This window comes from Bos mutus, chromosome 4 (genome assembly GCF_027580195.1).
Source record: "Bos mutus isolate GX-2022 chromosome 4, NWIPB_WYAK_1.1, whole genome shotgun sequence".
Classification (NCBI taxonomy): domain Eukaryota; kingdom Metazoa; phylum Chordata; class Mammalia; order Artiodactyla; family Bovidae; genus Bos; species Bos mutus.
The window spans coordinates 103,242,267-103,264,218 of NC_091620.1; the positions used below are offsets into that span (position 1 = coordinate 103,242,267).

The following is a 21,952-nucleotide window of genomic DNA, read 5'->3' on the forward strand; positions in this document are numbered from 1 at the left end:
TGACCTCACCTCGAGGTGTCAGAGGTATCACGCAGCCAAGCCTGGAAATTCCAATCAGACACAACGTGATGAACAAAACCAAACAGTTTGCCCTAAGGGCAAAGTGAATGACACTGATGGGTGAGGAACACCAGGGTTTCAGAGGTAGTTATGAATGGAGACAATTTCAGAACTGAGTGACCCCGGGCAATCTCCATGACCATCCTAGCCCACACTGCACAGGCAGCTCCCAACTTTCCTGCCTACTCAATTCACTTTTCTCAGAAGCCCAGATTGGTTCAGAACAGTATTCTTTTGAGCAAAGCATACCTGGGAGTTGTTCAGAGCAATCTGAGGAGTTCCCGGGCAAGTATTGTTTTAGCTTCACTCTCAGTCTTTAAACTGAGAATGTTTTAAAGCACTGAAAAAGCACAAATGGTGAGAGTGGGAAGGTCTGGATACTCTTGAAGAGCCAGAAGAAAACAAAATGATAAAGGACTGAAGACAGAAGCCACAGGTGAGCTTTCATGGCCAGATTTTTACTGAGATTCTGTAGTGAGGTGGGGCCCAGTCTCCCCTGCACGTCTGAGGCACCTGTTATTCCCCAGCTGCTAGGAGTGTGGGCCGCTGATGGTTCTCAATCAAGTTCCAAGAATTACCCTCAACTGAAGAGAGCTACCTTGTCCAAAATCATGCCATTTCCTTGGGCAGTCCTTATCCAGTGACCAGCTAAATAGAGGTTTCCTGGCTCTCTGAAAGTGCAGCGTTCCTATGAAAGCTTTCATAAGCTGAAATGGCATAAAGCAAACAAGCAATTACCTTAGGACACATCGTGCTAACAGATGCACAAAATAAACTGAGATGGAGCACAGATGCTCACAGACACAGTTCAAAACGAGGGTGGTGTGATGCTGAGATGCTGAGGGTAGTCCCTGGGGAAGGGCTTGATGGTGCCACGGTACCCCCCTCAGGAGGGTGTGCTCCATCTCTGTAACGGCTCCATCGCAGCAAAATCAATGCTGTGGAATGGTATTCTCACTTTTCTTACCTTCTCCATAAAAACGAAAATCTTCTTTGGATTTCTTGTGTTAGCAAGTGAAAGTCGTTCAGTCGTGTCTGACTCTTTGCGGCCCCATGGGCTATACAGTCCATGGAATTCTCCAGGCCAGATTACTGGAGTGGGGAGCCTTTCCCTTCTCCAGGGGATCTTCCCAACCCAGGGATCAAACCCAGGTCTCCCACATTGCAGGCAGATTCTTTACCAACTGAGCCACAAGGGGAGCCCAAGAATACTGGAGTGGGTAGCCTATCCCTTCTCCAGCAGATCTTACTGACCCAGGAATCAAACCAGGGTCTCCTGCATTGCAGTTGGATTCTTTACCAACTGAGCTATCAGGGAAACAGGTACTAATATAGGTGTTTTGTAAAAGCAAAGTGGAGGAGAGCAACTTTTAAAGCGGGGGATACCTGTATTGGTGTCTAAGGGCCAGGCAGCCTTGCCCCAAGTATACAGAATAAGAAAGACTGAAGGGCCCACCCTCCTCCAGGGGATCTTTCTGGAGAGTTTCCCTGTTCCCTCTCCCTAGGTGTGACTCTCAAGGCCACTTACCATCTACCTTTTTGCATGCTCCGCTCACGTCAGCAGCAGATCCTCACAAGTCCCATTAATCCTGACAATAGATTGTTCATCAGAGGTCACCAAAGTGTGTGCGTGTGTGTACAGGCACGCAAGTGTGTGTTGTGCTTAATTCAAGACAGAATGGGCAAATGATCTGGCAGTTTAACATATGACTGGGAAATAAATTTGTTGTATTTTAAAATTGCATTATGAGCTTTGATTTTGCTTTTTTAAAGCCTCAATTTCACCTACCAAAAACGGTACTGAAAGCTAACAATGAAAAGGTGAAAAATCCAGAGGTGCAGAAGTTGTGAATATATTTTGACTCTGTATGTTCAAGTCACATGCCTGATGTGATTTCAGCTTGACAGCACAGTTGATTGGAATTATTCACCAACACTCCCATTCACCACCCTGGTCTTGATCTTAGAGTGGGGAGATGAATTGAGAGCAAAAAATAAAATTACTAGTTGGAACTGTATGAGCATTAAACGATGTCCAGGAGACAATCTTACATGAAGAACTACAAGAATAAAGAGAGTATTGGGGGAAAATTGAATTACGTATTTAGTTGAAAATTAGAAAGACATTGAAGATAGAGAAAGCACGAATTATATCTATCTTTTTATCTCCCACAGAGGCTTGCAGAGAGTAAGTCATCCATAAATATTTGCTCAACTAAAGGATCTAAGATTGTGACTTCATTACACCTTATAACACACCCATCTGCTGTGGTTATAATGCAAGAGGTTTGGGCTAGGTAACATTCCTCTAGCTCTAAAGCAAGCTATCCTATTATGCCAGTTTTTCTTATAGCTTAGTGTGCCTTGACTCTAGAAGCTGGATTGTTTCTTGTTGTCATTCTTTCTCATGTGGAAGAGAATATTGATTGACGGGCTTAGAATTAGGGTATTAGGAGACCTGAAGTCTCTATTACCACACGCCAACTGCCTGGGTGTGATTCTGACTTATATTAATCTAACAAAATAAATCAAATGTTTGCTGACCTTCTGTACACAGAATAGCTTGGGCTGAACCTTGGGAAGAATTACCTATGGAGAGATGAAAGAAGAGGTAACCATGACAGCTCCTGATTTTAATGTGATATGCCATGGGGGTTAATTTTTAATTCTTAGATGTGAGAAGTACAGTCACTTTTAGAGGAAATCACTAACATCTTTCTATCCTATCACATAAGGTGGAGTCTGGAGAAAACAGTGTCAAAGTAGACCAATCTACTTTAATTTCATTAAAAAAAAACCAAACTCACTGATGATAATAACTGTGCTTTTGGGTAAAATCACTGCCTTATATTTTCACACCTTCTATTTCCCTTGCTTCACCTATTTGGATTTCAGTAATGGCAAGAAGTCTGGGTAATTCTACATCAAAAGTTCTACATGCAAACAGTTAAAAAAGAAAACTCTTGAAAAGATACTCTGATAAGTGAGTTTCAAATAATCTATGTGGTGATCTAGAGTTATTAGAGAGCAAATTTATTTACATTATTATGAGATAATCAGCCCTAAATGAGGTCACTTGTGATCTTAAAATTTGTGAGCACCAAGTAATTTTTCATTTCATCCCACTTTTAAGTCAGTAAAGGAAACTGGGTCTTGGTGTTTTTTGAAACTGCAGACTCAGATTAAATTTCACCACTCAGTTCTGCTTCACTTGTTGAGTCACTTGACTTCTGAACAGCTTTCCATCTGGTAAATCTGAGGATTTAGTAGCCTAAGCATGTAAGGACAATAAAACATGAAAAGAAAGTCTAACTTAGTAAAATTATGAGACTCTCAGATGGAAAATAACACCAAATGTCATTATTACTTACAGATTGCAGAAATAGCAGGGCACATGTCTAATTTAGGATCACTAAGGAAACACAGGTGATTCACTCATTATTTCCCAATTCTTTTGTTCTGCTTCCACTTCTAAAATTTCGACACTTTAAAGAAGATGAAGATTTCAAAGTGGCTAATTTTTAAAGAGGAAAATGATATAAATGAAGTTATCAAGCAACCTCTGTTAAGTTTCAAGGTTGATGACTATTATAGTTAAGTGAGCATATAGCTGAAATTGGATCCTAAGACCAGTTTAAAACCCTTACTGCGGTGAGACAGAACAGGTACAGGACTGAGCCTGGCGTGCCTTCACCTGGCTTTGGCTGTTGCTGCTCCACATGGGATTTACCTAAGAATGAACAATACAGACTTCACGAAATACACTGAAGTCAGATTACTGGCTATTTCCACATGGGGATCACAAATCCAGACACACTCTGGGTAAAGATGGGATTTCCTCTGAAGACTTGGGCTTCCCTTGTGGCTTAGCTGGTAAAGAATCTGCTTGCAATGTGGGAGACCTCGGTTTGATCCCTGGGTTGGGAAGATCCCTGGAGAAGGGAAAAGCTACCCACTCCAGTATTCTGGCCTGGAGAATTCCATGGAGTCACAAACAGTTGAACATGACTGAGCGACTTTCACTTTCGCAGATTACTGGGTATTTCCACATGGGGACCACAAATCCAGACCACACTCTTCTGAGTAAAGACGGGATTTTCTCTGAAGACAGTGAATGTTTTCCCAACCAGTTTCCCAGGGGAGGAGTCAGTTCTCCAGCAGGAAGTAAAGTGTGAGAGCTGTAACCTGGGGTGAAGGAAGAGCTTCTTTATTTTACCCAGGGTAGATGTCAATTTGGTGGACACTCTATAAAAACGTAGCGGTATCTGGAATGCTTCTAGTGGGGGTAGTTCAGCTACTGCTGGGGCTTTGGAAATAAGGCAAGGGAAAGACAGTCTGGTGAGCGGCAAGAGGATCCCAATCCTTCTAGGCAGCTCTCATAAATTATTCTCTGCACCCTTTCTCCTGTTATTCTGGAACATCCAGGAACATCCGGCCTCTGCTCTGCTGCATAAGGGAGAGGACAAGTTCCTTCCTCAGGACCAAACATGGTGGTAGGTGGAAGTCACAGCACAAGATGATAGCACACAGAGAAGCTGGCAACAGCCAACAAGAGGGGAAGTTTTCGCCTCACTGTTTCAAATAAAATAGAAAAATACTTGTGGTTCTGTTCCAGAGGGATACCTCTGCCACGATCAAAGTCAGAGTCGCTCAGTCATGTCTGACTCTTTGCGACCCTATGGACTATAAAGTCGTCTCCAGGCCAGAATACTGGAGTGGGTAGCTTTTTCCTTCTCCAGGGGATCTCCCCAACCCAGGTCTCCCACACTGCAGGTGGATTCTTTACCACTTGAGCCACAGGTTAGCCCACGGGTGCCACAAGGGTGCCATGAACAGCACCACTCAAAGCCTTGCGTGCCACTTTGGCCAGACAAGATGATACCAGTTTGGGGTTAAAAACAGGAAAGCAGATTCTCACTGGTTTTCAAATACTGAAAAAAAGAAAATGCACCTATATTTTTGGAGAGGTAGGTTCTAGAAGGAAACGTTTCCATACAAAAGAGAAAATTCTAGGATTCTGATGACATGTATTCTCTGAGTCCTTTCTACTAGTTCTAGGAAATTATTTCTTCCTTCTCCTTTATGTTGATTCTAGGGAAGTTTCTTCAGCTGGTGGGAGGGAACTGAAATTCACCAAAAAACACGTGATTAAAAAAAAAAAATCTTTAAAACACATCTGCTGATAGGAAATGGGGGCAAAAAAAAAAAAAAAAAAGAAACAAAAGTACTGCTGCCAATGGGAGGAAAAGAAAAAAGCAAAGACATGGGATGAGAGAAGCAAAGAACAGGGGAAGGTTCAAAGAACCAGAAATTCAAAGGCAAGAAGTGAGCAAGATTCAACCAGGTGAGTAGGTTGCAAACATTAATTTTTATGAACAACAAATCATTTCTATGCCTAATTATTCTAAGCATATACCTTCATCTCATCAAATAAAATTACTACATAAATCTTACCAGTATGAAAAAGTAACAAATAATACTTTAAAGAAAAAAATTCAACTATTAAAATAATCGTACCTTTCTAGTCTTATCTCTCAAACACATGTCCACTGAACAGTACAGTTATAAGGATGATATCCTTGCATAAAACTGAAGAAAGAAACTGAATCATTAGTTCTCTTTCAAACTCCTGCCTAGATTTTACCATTGCTCTACAATCTGACAGCAACAATGAAATTCAACTCTAAATGTTACAAGGAGTATGATTCCAGTGCTACAGGAATAGGAGGAAAGACGAGGTGAGCCTTCACATATGCCCAAAGCATGATTAAGCAGAGGTGGGAAACAATATTATTACTATTTTTTTACATAGGAGGAACAAAGAATTTCATAGATATAAATATCTTTGAAGTATATAAAATGTCTGTCATTCAGGTCAGCTCAAAGATTACCTCTTCAGAGGTGTTCCTGACCCCACACCCAGAAAATTCTTCTACCATATCACAGTTTCATTTTCCTAACACCACTCTGAACCATGGTGTTCCTTCATCTACTACCTTGTTTATTGCCTCGCTGTAGAATTAAGGCCCTATGGGAACAGAAACCTTATATATGTGGTTCACCTCTGTATTTCTACTACATTCTGGGCACAATTATTAAATAATTAGCTGAATAAATAAATTTCTCAAGTGTACATGACAGATAAAAGCATACCAAGAAATAGGAAAGCAATCTTTTCTTTTCATATGTTCTTTCTATAACATATATGTATACCTGTAAACATACATACACAGATACACACTTACCTGGACAAAAGCATAGGTGTTTCTGTTTTTTTAATATAGATTATTCAAAATCAGAGTTGGAATGTTTTGTTGCTTTAAAGAAAAATACATGTTGCAGTAAAAATTATTTAAGCCTATTTAAATTGAATAACTTTGATGGGAAAACTGCTTAATATTTTTGGTAAAATAACCCCAAAACTACCCGTTAAAGACAATGTTTCTCCCACAACTTTTACATCAGTTAAAAATAATCAGATAAAGCAGCTTTAAAATGGTAATTTATTTTATGCAGTTTTTTAAATCCATTGTTTAAAAATGTTCAAAAGGCACTTTAAAAAACATTTAAAAATACATTTTTTCTGACTTATTGGTGATCACTTAAAATAAGCAAGTCACCAGACATTTTAAAATCATTCATGATACTATTATGTTACATAATTTTTAAATTCCAAAACACAAACATTCTCTGGGCAATATAACACACTGCTTAGCAGTAAGATTAGTTCCCCTCTAATAATATACTTTATATGGATCGCTGCAGGGCCCTGTAAAGTTATTTAAACTTTGCTGATATAAACTAAAAACTAGAGAGGTAAAGGAGTTGAAACAGAGACCTATTCAACTGTTAAACTAGTTTTAGAGTTGGTTTCTCTAAATAGAATTTATAAAATTTCTCATTCTAATCTGAACTAAAATTTCTATTTCAACTCCAATATATAAACATAAGCCATCTTTTTAATTAATAGAGGTTATATTTAGTCCAACATAAACCACAGGTTGTCCCCCAGATTTCTTAAGTACGCTTCTGTGAAGCCTACTATAAATAAGCAGTGAAATGAGGCAAATGAGGGTTTTTTTTTTTTTGAGAAAAAGGGAAGTTGGGGAGTGGAAGAATCCAAATAATTTAAAATAATTTTACTTCATTTAATTGAATATCTAAAATTAGTTTAAAATTGTAGACTTTTAAGTAGGTCAAGTATCCTGAGAGCCAGCAGGCATTGTTCTTAGACAAATTTTTACTTCCAATCTCATAGGGAAACAATATCAATAGGTATAAAATTATGTAAGTGATATATACAAACTCTAATCACTAAGAATAGCTGAATTAATTTTGTGAGGGCAGCATTAGGAGTAGTTAGAAAGTGGAAGTTAGTTATCAAGGAAGTAAAGATGGGCAATAAATACAAAGAAGTAGAAATTTTCAATATTCTAAAGAAGGAAAATATTCTAAAGAAATGAAAATTTAAATGAATAAAAGGGTGGATTTCATCTAATCTATCAAATGAGGGATTTTTCAAGCCTCAATCTGGTAATAATACAGTATAACAGGCTCAAGGAAGTGAAAAATTAATACTTAAAACAATTATGAAAATAACCAATTAGCAAATTTAATGCTTAATTACCATACTTTTAAAAATATTAAAAACTGGTCAGTCATTTATTTCCAAATCTTCTTACATGTAACAGAAACTCCTCCGAAGTTCAAGGTATTTGAAAACAACTGAACTCTGGGAAAAAATCTGCTTTGTATCATCTACAAACTTCCCACTTGAAATACAAGTGTACTGTTATTGAAGAACAATAGACAGTGAAGCCTGTTTTAAGACCATACTAAAGTCATTTACCCAGACGACAAAAACCTTCATTTAAAAGACAGTAAGTCATTATCCTCATCAAATCTGGATTTATGTGCTCTATTAAATACTTGGAGAGTTTTTTGCTTTACTACATCCTATAGGACAGTCGACTGATCCTTGAAAGTGATGAATTTTGATAGAATTAGTAGAAAAACATTCTGCATTTTATATAATAGTACTTTACTATCTCTATTGAAAAAATTTTTTTACCACTAATTGTGGACATTTTTGATGACATTCATTTAGGTATGCTTTTAATGAATTAATGTGTACTTAACTAGTAATTACTGAACATTTTCTGCCCTAATATGAAACTACTAAACTTCATATTTTACTGTGGGCCCTGATATTAGTCACCCTGAAGCAGCTAAAGGATTTTGTCAAACGAATGATTCACTGACCTTTTATATTATCTTTAGTCTCTTACTAAATATATTTATATTATCTTTAGTCTTTTACTAATATAGTGTGATTCTATATTAGATCCATAGTACAGAACTACATTATACTATGCTGTATCTAAATTTTGAAAGATAACCACACTTAAGGGGAAGTAATCCTCAGTGTGTTATAAGGATGATTTGCATATGATCCACCAGGTTTAGTGGGGAATTGGAGGGCTTATTTAAACATAATTATTTGCTTCCACCACTAGAGTTTCAGAATTCAGCAGGTCTGGGGTGAGGTCCAGGACGCATTACTGACAAGCTCCCAGGTGATGCTGCCACTGCGGGTTGGGACCACTTTGAGAACCGGTGCCCAAGGGAATCTGGGAGAATGCATACTTCTGGGTCCCAAGAAAGAATCAAAATTTCTGGAATTGGGGTCTTGAAACCTCCATTTTAACAAGTTCCCAGGCAAAAGTATATGAACCACAATTTAAAGAATCATTATGACAATTTGGCTGGTTAATTTGACAACTACTGGCCAATGTATCAGATGTCACATGTCATTAAGTAAAAATGGAAGTAATGTTACATGATTAACCTCAAGGCTGACAGGGTGCAAAGAACACACAGGCTCTGAATATAAACCTTAGCTCTGTTACTTACTAACTTTCTGACAGTGGAAAAATGACTGTAGTTCTCTGAGCCTCAGTTTTCTCATCTATAATATGGGAGTAACCCCCAATTTGTGAGGATTAACACAGAGTATCTAAGCACATTACCTGGTGTATAGTAGGCATCAAATAAAAACTAGCTATTACTTATTATAAGAAATGTATGAAATATTTCCTTTGATATCTGATTTCATTAAAGCAGATTTCTCACTCATGTAAAATAAATACACTCCAAGGTAAAGAATAATAAAAAAAACTTTACACTTAGCACTCCATACACTGGGACAAACAGTGTTCTTAAAACCCATACACATAGTCACTCATTTAATCCTCATAAAAGTCCTGTGAGGTAGGTAGTATTCCTGTCCTGTCCCTAGTCTACAGATGAGGAAATTGAGGCACAGAGTTAAGATTAAGTTAATTGCTCAAGGCTACAAAACCAGTGACGGAACAAGAATTTAAACCCAGGTGGTCCGACTCCAGACCTCAGGATTCATCATAATGCTGATTTCATATGAGTCAATTTTAAGGTTTTTGGATGTTTATGGTAAACAATTTATAATTCTAGTACAGAAAAGTAGCGTATATGGACTGCAAGTAAATTCATATTCATACCAAGGTAAAGAGTTGCTCAAAGAATAGAATGCCTTGAAAGTCTGGCAGCTGATATCACCAAGAAAATAACAAAAAACAATTTAATAGGTAAAAACTAGGGTAAGTTTTCACTATGTTGACAGAGTAATGCCATCATTAGCCACTAGGATGAACATCCTCTCAAATACACAACACAAAGAGGTCTTGGTTTTGACATATTTTGGCACAATAAATATAAACCATGTAGCTAAGCAGCAGAATCAATGGCATGACAGCCACATAAAATTAGCATTATGATAAAACATAAGAGAAATGTAAATTATTTGTAACATTTAAGATAATCATATAGAAGGTGTATTCTGTTATGATACACTCAGATGATACTTGCTAAAAACAACTAAAATTTAACATTTTCTTTCCTTCCAGAAATTCTTTAAATAGAGGGTTAGATGAAATAGAGGGTTAAAATTAGAATGAAACATTTATGTGTTTTTGATGACAGTCTTGAACGGGTATTCTGCTCTATTCCAACTGTCCACTGACAAAAACAATCATCCTCAAAGAAGTCAGCATCAAAATTCGGTGTTATTCATAAATTAAGCATTTGGTCTTTTAATATTTGACACATTTCAGTTTGTTTAAGCATTCTGCATTTTTTAATGTTTTTAATTAACTCTGTTCAAAATCCTACAAATTACTTAGCCAGTGTAACTAACAGCCACCTCAGAACCGAAAAATGAATCTCAAATCTCTGCTTTAAACAAGTTATGCAAGGCACAAACAAGTTCTCATCTCTCAACAGAATGAGAAAGAAAGGAACTATAATTATGTAGTTGGACAAAGTTTTAAATAATCAATTAAAAATGTTACTTAGTGATTCCTGAGAATAGCACTATTATAAGAAATGCATCTCCAAATAGCATTAAATTTACTATTCATTAGTTACCCATAATTAACAACGGGTAAAACTAGGAATAAAATATTTTAAAATGCATGTTTATAGAATGCTATTAATGCTTTCAGTAAATAAATATTAATAGTTGAGAATGGCATTTGAGAATGGTTAAGCACGTTTAGAAAAGAGGCAACGGGACTCCGCAGAAGATTAACTATTAATTAGAATGAAGTATATAATACAGTCAAGGCCCATGATAATTTCAAAATGTGGTTTTATTAATGCACTTAAGGACAAGTGCCATTCTTATTCTACCTTCTTCTGGAAGAAATACTACCAATTATAAATAGTCACAGCAAATTTTCATTAGACAAAAACTGTACGTGTGTGTGTCAGGGGTGGTTGGTTCATTTATATCATACTGCGAATATAAACTCATGTTCTGAGTCTACAGACAACACTGAGCAACAATATTTCCTTCTAAATTTTCTTTAAGGCAGATCTGTTTAGCATTGTGTGTGAGTTACTAACATGGTGCAGTGTAGTTTTAGCAAATTTAACTTTTAATTTCCCAGTGAAAGTAATACATGTGGTCAGGAATAGGCAACGAATCTCTCTTCTAGTCCCTCTGCCTGGCCACCATTTTAAAAACACAAGTTTTTCTTATACATATATATATTACTGTATCAAAACACATTTTAACAGACTTCACAGCACACTTAAAGCTTCAGTTTACAGTCATTCATACGAAAGGTTTCTAACATGGAACGTTCACTTGGAAAGAATTCCTCACTGGGGTTCCAGTGTTCTCGATCAGAAATGGAGAGGTTCTTCTTCAGTGCAATGCTAGGCATTTTACCTCTGTTCATTTATGTTTTTCTTTCAAGGGCTCCTGATTTACGTTTGTGTCTTCATTTTTGTATATCTGACTTACTTCCTTTAGCATCTTTTCAGGTAAGGCAGGTTGATATCTGTATAAATAACCATACGGACGAAGATGATAAACGAGGTATTCTAACTCATACATAGTTGTAGGATCAACATAGTGAAAAGAAACTGCAAGATCGGAACAGCAACCAGGACCCTAAAAAAGTAGCAGAAACAGGCATTATTAATAAATGGCATATTATTACGTACAATATTAACATGCGGATAAAAAAGGAAACACTAGTTTTAACAGAATCAAAGCATTAAAGCTGGCAAACTAAAGCAGAGCCACATGCTTTATTAGACCCGTGAAAGAAATCAAGCGTTTTCAGAGTTCCCAACAATGTAAAATCAAACATGAAATTGCTGAAGTATATCTAACTGAAATAAAATTCTCTCATACCCTATAGATTAGCGTCCCTCCAAAAAAACCAAACCTAGAAAACCGTGAGTCTTCAAATGAAAGAGTCAGCTATACAAAGGACAAAGTTCTATTTCTCCAAGTTTTGCCTTCTCTTCATAATTTTCTCATTATAAATTTTTGCTTGGCTCAGCCTCAGAAAGATACCTTTAGAACATTCAGTGACTACAAAGCCTTGCCCATAATGTATCTGCAAGCTAAAACTTCATTGATACATTAACCCAAACAATCTGGTATTTAAGAGAAGTGCTAAGAAGAAGTGCTAGGTTTGAGCCCATATTTTGCCTACTAGTGTATAATCTGGGGCAAGTTACTTAATCTCTATAAGCTTCAATTTCCCGAGGTGCAAAAAAAGATGTTACTTAAAGGAGACAATGTGTATAAAATGGCTGGTACCATGCTTTACCTGTAGTAAATAATCAATAAATGTTAGCTTACACTGTCAGAATAATCACATTCAGGTGGCCTTCAGTTAAACTTTTGTTCAGTTATATAATTCTCATAGATTTCTGAGCTGGCATGAGAGCAGTTAAATCAAAGAAGACAGAAACAAAATAACAACAAAAATACAAAAGCAGGAAAGAATAAAAAAAGAATAAAACAGAATTTAAAAAACTGGTCCCAGAATTAAGTAGTCAGTCACAAGGTCATTCTGGGGTCAAAACTGGCATCTGGAGACTGTTTCACTCAGATAACTCCAAAAAAACTTAAGACCATCTACCATCTTTGCAATGACTCATGGAGAAAAACAGTCAGGCAAGTTCCCAGAGAAGATTCATAGTGATCCATTAAATCAAACATTTAATAATTCATGTTTGGAAGTATGCAGCTTACAATGCAGTAAAAATATTAAGAAATTATCCACTGTATTTTCTCTGGCCTTTTCTCTAAACTCCTTTGAAACAAACACTGAATAGATGGGTTTCTTGGACCAACATGTAGACACTGAAAAATTATCTGGTGTCTACTTTTTGCATTTTTAGGGAATTTAAAAGTAGAAATAAATATGAAAAGTAAACAGATAAGTCAACTTGTGATTATCAAACCAGCTCTATTCAGTAGATATATGTGACCAAAAAATGCAGCAGTCATACTTAAAAAGTAGAAAGAAATAGGTGAAATAAATTTATGTTTTAACTGAATAAATCTATATTATTTTAATATTTAGATAGGTGATCAATATTTTCTAAATTATTGATGAAATCATTCTTTTTATTTGTGCTAAGTCCTTGAAATCAAGTATGACTTCTATTACTGGGCACATCTAAATTTCAGTAGTCATACTCCAAATGCTCAATAGTCATATGTGGTTAGTGGCTACTATAGTGGCCAATGCATAGTAAACTAAAGACTAGAACAAAAGCGGTTAATATTAAATTCCTGGATCCTCTCTGGAAGCAATTTTATATAACTCTGAAATATTATAATAATATCTTGCTTAGATTTACTGTAGTAATAATGTTATACTCCATTGTGCTGTTTTTTTTTTACTGGATGGCCAGGATAACTGCTTAATGATAACGGTTTTTTATTTATTATTTATTTAGTTAATATTTATAAGCAATAAAAGGCAATATAATAAAAGATATAATCCTTAGAAACAAAGTACCTAGTTCTTTGCATATGATCATCAGATCAGATCAGATCAGTCGCTCAGTCATGTCCGACTCTTTGCAACCCCATGAATCACAGCATGCCAAGCCTCCCTGTGCATCACCAACTCCTGGAGTTCACTCAGACTCACGTCCATCGAGTCAATGATGCCATCTAGCCATCTCATCCTCTGTTGTCCCCTTCTCCTCTTGCCCCCAATCCCTCCCAGCATCAGAGCATGGATACCCCCAAAACTCAACAGAGTTGAGTGAAAAATCACCAGAAATAAAAAAAAATCCAGGAACAGAGCCAGATTTTAAAGATGTTCCAGTGTTCTTGCCTGGAGAATCCCAGGGATGGGGGAGCCTGGTGGGCTTCCATCTATGGGGTTGCACAGAGTCGGACACGACTGAAGTGACTTAGCAGCAGCAGCAGCAGGGGAAAAAAAAGCTTTCATACATATATACATATACACACTAGTTTAAAAGTGTTAAGCAAAGAAACCAATTATAAGAGTAACAAAGATTCTAAAAACCTAAGGAGATATTTAAGAAGTAAAGATTTACTTGAATAAAACTATGAAAATTTACTAAGGGACCTAAAAGGAAATTTAAAAAATAATGGGCAAAGATATCCACTGTTCCTAAAGTAATTAGTTTATGCAAAAGTATAAAATTTGAGAGTTGCTAAAACAATTTAAAAGAAAAAGAGAGGGAGCAATAAAGGAGAAAAGACACAGTCTTAGATGAATAATTTGAAGACTTTGTAAAGCTACAAGGTTCAAAACAATATGGTACTGAGCCAAAACCAAATAGAACGATGGAACAGAACTGAAACCTCAGATATCGACCCCACTGTAAGTAATGCTATAGTGAATGATAATAATGGAGGTATTTTTAAATCAGCAGTGAACAAAAGACTATTAATAAATGGCACTGGAATAATTAGTTAACAATTTGGAAAAATCAGGAGTTCTCTACATCAACCATATACACTACTAATTTTCAAATGGATTAGAGGTAATATAAATAAAACTGAAGAATTAATATGCTAAAACCACATTTGATCATTTCTGACCTATAAAAAAGGCAATTTCACACACGCTGCTGCTGCTGCTAAGTCGCTTCAGTCATGTCCGACTCTGTGCGATCCCATAGACGGCAGCCCACCAGGCTCCCCCGTCCCTGGGATTCTCCAGGCAAGAACACTGGAGTGAGTTGCCATTTCCTTCTCCAAAGCATGAAAAGTGAAAAGTGAAAGTGAAGTCGCTCAGTCGTGTCTGACTCCTAGTGACCCCATGGACTGCAGCCCACCAGGCTCCTCTGTCCATGGGACTCTCCAGGCAAGAGTACTGGAGTGGGGTGCCATTGCCTTCTCCAATTTCACACACAGAGGAATGTTTTTTTAATATTTGAAAATCCACTATATTTTAAATCTGCTGTATTAAGACTGACTTCAAAATTTTCTTGTGAAAAAAAAAAAAAATCTACTGCTAGGAAACAGACTGGAGTCCTAGGGAAAAGATTTCATTCCTAGGAACAGATTCACTTCTAAGTGAGAAGGTAGTGTGAAAGGGAACAGCATGAAAAGTTCTGAACAACTAATGTAAGAACATAACTTTTTGATTAACTACAGTATTTCACACCCTAACCTGCTAGATAAATTTTTTTTTCTTTTTAGGAGCTTCTTTAAAAAAAAAAAAAAAAACAAACTAGAGTATAACTGCTTTATAATGTTGAATTATAGACAAATCTTTCCCACACTGTATTTTTAGTGACTACTAAGGAAAGAAAGCAAGTATGTATGAGATTCAGGACAGCTTTGCAAACAGCAACTCCCTTAGAGAGAAGACAATGTATTAAATGATGAATAATAACAGAAGTGTGGTTTCACTTTGGGTTTATATAGAACCTCCTGAGAGAGAAGAGGCAAAATTAGGCTGGGTCAATTTTGGAACTTACAAGTCTGTTTTACAGTTTTTAAAATAACTTATAAATTTTTAGAGAATAAACGTAAAATTTCCCACCCATTTAAAAAGCTAGTACAATTTAAATAAGATATGTGCCTGGATGGGAGAAGGGTTTGGGTGAGAATGGATATATGTACACGTATGGGTGAGTTCCTTTGCTGTTCACCTGAAATGATCACAACACTGTTAATCAGCTATATCCCAATGCAAAACAAAAAGTTCAAAAGAAAAAAAAAGCCATGATACAACTAAAAATAAATAAAATACGTGCTCTGTAAATATTTGTTAATATAAACTATATTATTAGGTATACCTTATTTGCAGGTAGGAACTGTTGGCAGTACTTTTAAAGGCAAAGTGGATATCTTACTGGTTAAAAATAATAACAATTATTATGCTCCTTTGCTATTACTGTTATGTGTATCCAACATCAAAAACTCTTAGTGAAATCTTACATGCATTTAGGTGTTTTCATTATTATGCATTTGTAATGTTCTTGAGTTTAAGTATATTTTTGTACGGTAGGGGTGCAGAATTGAGACAGGAAGAGCTCAAGTAATCCTGGATAGCTTAAGAAAACTTTGCACTGAAAAAGCATCCCAAGTAGTACCTCACTAAAACCAAACCAAAACAGACTATCAAAAGTCAGACTTGGGAATACATGTGTTTTACAGTTTAGGAAATTCTTGCATCTATAATAGCAGTAAGATGCTAGCATATGGATTCAAAGAACCTCATTACATAAAACTGAACTTTAAAATGTTTGTTTATTCAAGTGGAATTTATCCCAACAAAAGTATATTTACTCTAACACACTCTACACTCCTTTGGGGAGCACATATAAGATTAATCAGACAGCAGTGGCCATGATAGAAATAATAAGAGCTTTTAAAATCAGAGAGGGATTGCAAATACTGCTAAGGCTACTCATCAGGATAGTCAAGTTACGTGACTCTCTTGAGTCTGTTTTGTCACTTGTTAAATGTAGGTTTACCGTTAAGGATTAGCTATTACTTCTGTGTAAGTACCAGGAACACACTGGTGGTTGAGAGCTGAAAAAGTAGTAATTTGCTTTAAAATTTCTTTTTAAAGCTGAAAACTTAAAAGCTCAGGTCAGATGTTTCAAGTCAAGGTTTGAAACTTCAGTGCTACTGACATTTTGGGCTGGATAATTCTCTGTTGTGAGGGGCTGTCCTGTGCACTGTGGAATATTCAGCATCTAGTAAGTTTACAATCTTGTGGATTTCTACGCTTTAGATGCCAGTAGAGTCGGACACGACTGAGCGACTTCACTTTCACTTTTCACTTTCATGCACTGGAGAAGGAAATGGCAACCCACTCCAGTGTTCTTGCCTGGAGAATCCCAGGGACGGGGGAGCCTGGTGGGCTGTCGTCTATGGGGTCGCACAGAGTCAGACACGACTGAAGTGACTTAGCAGCAGTAGCAACCACTAAGTAAACAATCAAAAAGGTCTCTAGATTTTCCCAAATGTCCTCTGGGAGGCAAAAAAGAGCCCCTGGTTGAGAGCCAGTGTTTTAGATGGTGATTTGAAAACAAAGGCTTATAAAGAAGAGAACAGTACCATAAAGTGTATTATTGGACCTCCGGGCCAGAGAAAAGGTAAACAGCACCAGTAACTTGCCTCAAGACATTAATCAATAACAGAACTGAGTCTAAAAGCTAGACTCTGTGATTCCTGGTCTCCAGTTAATCATTGATGTAATGCTCATATAGTGAAAAAATGGCAATAGCTTACTAAATATATACAGGCAGGAGGATGGGTAAGTTACAGTATATTCATGTATTAGATTATTATACAGCAGTCTAAAATTAATGAAGCAGATACACATATTAATGTTGATAAATTTTAATGTTGCATGAAAAAAGCATACGTTCAAGTATGCCTGAGGTACAATTCTACTTATCTAAAAACCTGCAAAACAACATACTATGTATTATTTACAAATACAGAAACATGTAGGAAAAACATAAAAACATGCATGGTAATGATGAATACTAAACTCATTACAGTGGTTAATTCTCAGGAAGGAGCTAAGAGAAATGGATTGAGGAGAGGACACTGGTCTCACCTATCTCTATACCTTTTTGTTTAAAAAAAAAATTTAAAGCAAATGGGGCCAAAGACTAATATTTGGTAAAGCTGGTTGTGTTGTGTGTGCGTACACAGTTGTTGGTGGGTACAAAACAGTATATCTGCAAATATTTAGCTGTGTATTTGAAATATTTAATAATTTTAGATAAAATTCTCAGGAACGTAAGCTAAGGTATCAAGTGAGGTCCAGGACTTCAGGTACTCTCTGTATGACAGACACTGTCCTGTATCGTGACGACCACTGGATTAGACAGGTAGATCAGGTCCGTCTTACAAATGAGGAAACTCAGGCTCAGGGGTTAGGCAAATTCTGTCCATCCAAGGTCATTCAGCTATTAAGTGGGAGAGCAGGATTTGAACCTAGGTCTTTGTGAACCTCAAAATCTTTTCAGGCATTGTTCCTGAAGATGAGAAGGCCCTTTACCCAGATCTTCCCATAGCCTGCTTTCTAACCTCACTCAGGTTTCTGTTCAAAAGTTACCCTTTTAGCAAAGCCTTCTTCATTTGCCCAAACTGAAGTATCCCTTCCAACTCTGGGCCACTCTCCATCCTCTTACCTGGCTCCACTGTTCTCCAGGGCACTTGCACTTCCTAAAATCGTTTTATAACTGGACTTGTCCGTCTGTTTACTGTATGCATCCTCATCAAGAATGTAAGGTTCATAAGAATTGGAACCTGACAATACTTACTGCTATCTTCTTAGCGCTGGGCATGCAGCAATACAAATATTTATTGGAATTACTATTGCCAACACCTTTGTTCTCATCTGCTCTGTTATACTTCCATTCTATATAAAAAGACTAAGGGAGATTCTTGGCTACTGATACTAAAGAACATCACATTATTAGTTTTTTAAATAAACAAAAGTCAAAGTACTTATACAGTAATAAAATTTCTAAACTTACCTCTACAGGAGGATAATAGTTATAATTCCAGTACCAAAAGGTTCTCGGCAGATAACCCTTGATTAAGTGGTGTTCTGGTACAAAAGGATGAAAAGTTTCTTTTCCAGTGGTGTCTCTGGAATCTCCCGCTTCTACATTTATAATTTCCATGCATCTCCCCAGTGCTAAATCTTCGATTGAGGAACTGTGCGTACATTTGTCTGTTTTAAATGCTTCAACAAATCTCTTCAAAGCTTCTTTGCTCAGTACATATCCTGCTCCTCCACTCATGTAGCCCTGCTTTACATAGGGCTTAAATCTTCTCCCAAAGTAAATGGGTTCTTCAGGGTTGTATTTTGAGAGAAGCCATCTCAAGTTATCTAGTATAACGTAAGTATCATCATCTGCTTTCATAAACCAATCAGCATCTTCTAAATAATGATCATGAACATACTGAAAGGCTTTAATTGTTTTCCAGTACAGTTGGTCTCTGCCTTCTCTGGTTTTTAATCCCACAGCAGGGAAGTCCTTGTTTTCTTCTGAACTCATAAACAACACTTTATTACAACGCTGGGCCCATGTGGCTTTGACATGTTTAGCCTTTTTCTCTAGATTTTGAGGCCCTGTCATTACCCAGCAAAGAATTTTAACCTTCTGATAGAGCTTATCAGCGATGTCAGTGTTCTCATCTATTAAACAAAAATTGCTTAAAGTTAATTTACATAGTTGTAAATTCAAAATAAATTATACCAAAGAAGACATTTTCTTGAATAATTTCAAAAGACTCCCCTCCCGCTTCTATATACCTCTCTACTGTTAGTGATTGAGCTGAAAGAAACACAACATTGACAGGAATTTTTCACTGCTCTGAATAAGCTTCCAAAGGGCAGGAAACACGGACTAATGGAGCGGCAGTTCATCTTGGAGTCCACATCTTGTGTTATGCATTTCTACAAGTACCCTGAGGTGGTTTTAAAAAGATTTTCATGATTACCCCAGTTCAAAAAGATGAGTTAATGCAAAGCTGAGATCATTTCTTATAGTAACATACCTCATTCCAAAGGGCAAACCCACCAGAAACAGAACAGAAGAACAAGCAGAGGTAGTATTTCCAAGATTGTCAAGAGCAGTGTTTTTCATAGTATTGGTTTGCAAAGAAACAGGGAGCTTATGCCAAAATATAAAGCAATACATTGGGCTTCCCTGGTGGTGCAGAGGACAAGAATCCGCCTGCCAATGCAGGGGACATGGGTTCAATCCGTGCTCCAGGAAGATGCCACATCCCTCAGGGCAACTAAGCCCATGAGCCACAACTAGAGAAAGCCCATGCGCAGCAATGAAGACCCAGCACAGCCAAAAATAAAACAATTAAAAAAAGAAGTAAAGCAACACCTTACTTCTTTCATCAAGGAAGTCTTGCTACACTCTACCAAAAAGTCCATTTAACTAAGCAGTAAGCTTAACTGAGTTACTTTCTGGTGCAAGCTTCTAATCAGGATGCAGACAGGTTAACACACAATTTACAGGCTGTTGGGCCAGGACTACATTTTGAGTAACACTGCTCCAGAGAAAGACTCCAACTATGAGATTCCAGATCAGTGCTTGGTGAAGGATCAATTTTTATTTCCAGTAGTTAGAGACTTATCGGAGAAGGCAATGGCACCCCACTCCAGTACTCTTGCCTGGAAAATCCCATGGACAGAGGAGCCTGGTAGGCTGCAGTCCATGGGGTCGCTAGCAGTCGGACACGACTGAGCGACTTCACTTTCACTTTTCACTTTCATGCACTGGAGAAGGAAATGGCAACCCACTCCAGTGTTCTTGCCTGGAGAATCCCAGGGAAGGGAAGCCTGATGGGCTGCCGTCTATGGGGTCGCACAGAGTCGGACACGACTGAAGCGACTTAGCAGCAGCAGAGACCTATACTTTTGCAACATGCCAAAAATGAATAATAAAATAAAATTTCAAAAATGAATACAAAAACACAAGCCCTAAGTTTTTATGTTTAGATTTACACAAAATTATTGTCCAATTACCATAAAAGTTCCTAACTGTTTAATTCTGACGTCCATACTTTTCTAGTTGTAGACCAGCATGACTCTACAAAATTGCACTTTGTGTAGCAACGCTCTAGGCAGCAAGCTGAGGAAATGTCCTTGAAGTTAAGGTCAATCAGTTACAAAAGCTCAGTCCTGTGAAAAATTAACAACTGGAGGCATACATTTCTAGTTAACTGACTGAGAGCGAGTAGAGGGAAATGCTCAGAAGGGCATGAAAATACTCTAACTGTCCCTCTGAATATCAAGAATTTGCAATCCAAAACCAGACAAAACTGCCCTCTTTTCAGGCAGAGAGCATTCATATTTTCATACAGAGGAGGGGTTCAATCTCCTAGTTGTACATATATGCCAAATCCTGGGCGGGAAGGACTGTGGTGGGAGCAGAAATCCTTAATATGTTTCACATAGAGCAAGACATCCTTCTCCCTACAGTTGCAATCTGGTAGACAGTGTTTCTCATTCTTTCAATTACTCATTCGTTCATTACTCTGTGATGGGCATGCGCTGGTAAAGGAGATAAAAAGATGAATAAAACACATATTTTGCCACAGGAGAATTCATTCCAGCATGGGAACTTGGCATGCAAACCAATACTCGCTGTATATTAAGAGATGCTGTAACAGAGGTATGTGTTTCAATGAACTGAGGGGTAAAGTAATGGCTGATAAAGACTACAGAATAGTGAATGGGAAGTTGGCTAGAACAGAGAAGAAGAGGATATAAAGCACTATCAGGAAAAATAAGAGACAATGCAGAAATTAGGTCTTTAAATGAAATTCAGCAGAAGAAAGGACAAAGGACACGGTGAAGTTTGGTTGAGTGCAAGCACATGGATATAGCTGAAGGTCTGATTTAGGGGAAGAATGCTACAGACTGAGAGAAGTAACCTAAAAAATGGCAAAGAAGTAGACTGTCAACATTTATGAGAAACAGGATTGATTGGTAAGCAGAGGAAAGCACCTACCATGACTGAGGCAGAAAGTAGTGAGTTATATAAAAATAGGAGGAAGAAAACATTTTAGGATTGTAAAGGAAAGGAAGGAGTATGATTTACATGTTAAGTCTGTGAGAAACCTTTAGCATACCTACATTTTGCAGACCATCAAGTAGGACAAGTAGGTCCTAATTTATGTGCCTGCAGTGAGGCTGATCTAGAACAGCCTACCAATAGAGAAGCCTGGCTCCCACTGAACAACTAGAGCCTAGAGCAACGGTGCATAGCCAGTGCACAGCCATCAAACTGCTCTATGGTAAGAACACAGCTGCTCAGAGATGAACCACTGTCATAGAATCACTCACACACATGACACTTTGTCATCGTATGCATGTTACTTGCTAGTTTATAAGATAACCAGGATGTGTACCTCATCCTCAACCTTAGATTGAGAGGTAGGAAAGAAGCAATTTACTGCCAAAAAGATAAGACAAACACCCCTTAATGTGGGACCCTGTTGCATCCCAGAATTCCAACCTTTTTTTCAAGCTACTGTATTTTCTGTCAAATAAATCACCAT

The 21,952-nt window shown here is 37.3% G+C and overlaps 1 protein-coding gene across 4 annotated transcripts in view; it reads right to left on the reverse strand.

The window, feature by feature from the left end:
* Positions 1 to 6,544: 6,544 nt before the first annotated feature.
* The window catches only part of C1GALT1 (core 1 synthase, glycoprotein-N-acetylgalactosamine 3-beta-galactosyltransferase 1), a 48,403-nt gene continuing 32,995 nt past the window's right edge, over positions 6,545 to 21,952 (reverse strand). For all 4 annotated transcript variants that reach the window (XM_070369813.1, XM_070369812.1, XM_070369811.1 and 1 more), the window contains 2 exons: positions 18,400 to 19,067; positions 6,545 to 11,554 (listed from right to left, as the gene is read on the reverse strand). In XM_070369813.1, the coding sequence (XP_070225914.1) occupies positions 11,336 to 11,554; positions 18,400 to 19,067 (887 nt within the window). In that variant the 3' untranslated portion in view covers positions 6,545 to 11,335. The remainder of the gene's footprint in view (positions 11,555 to 18,399; positions 19,068 to 21,952) is intronic.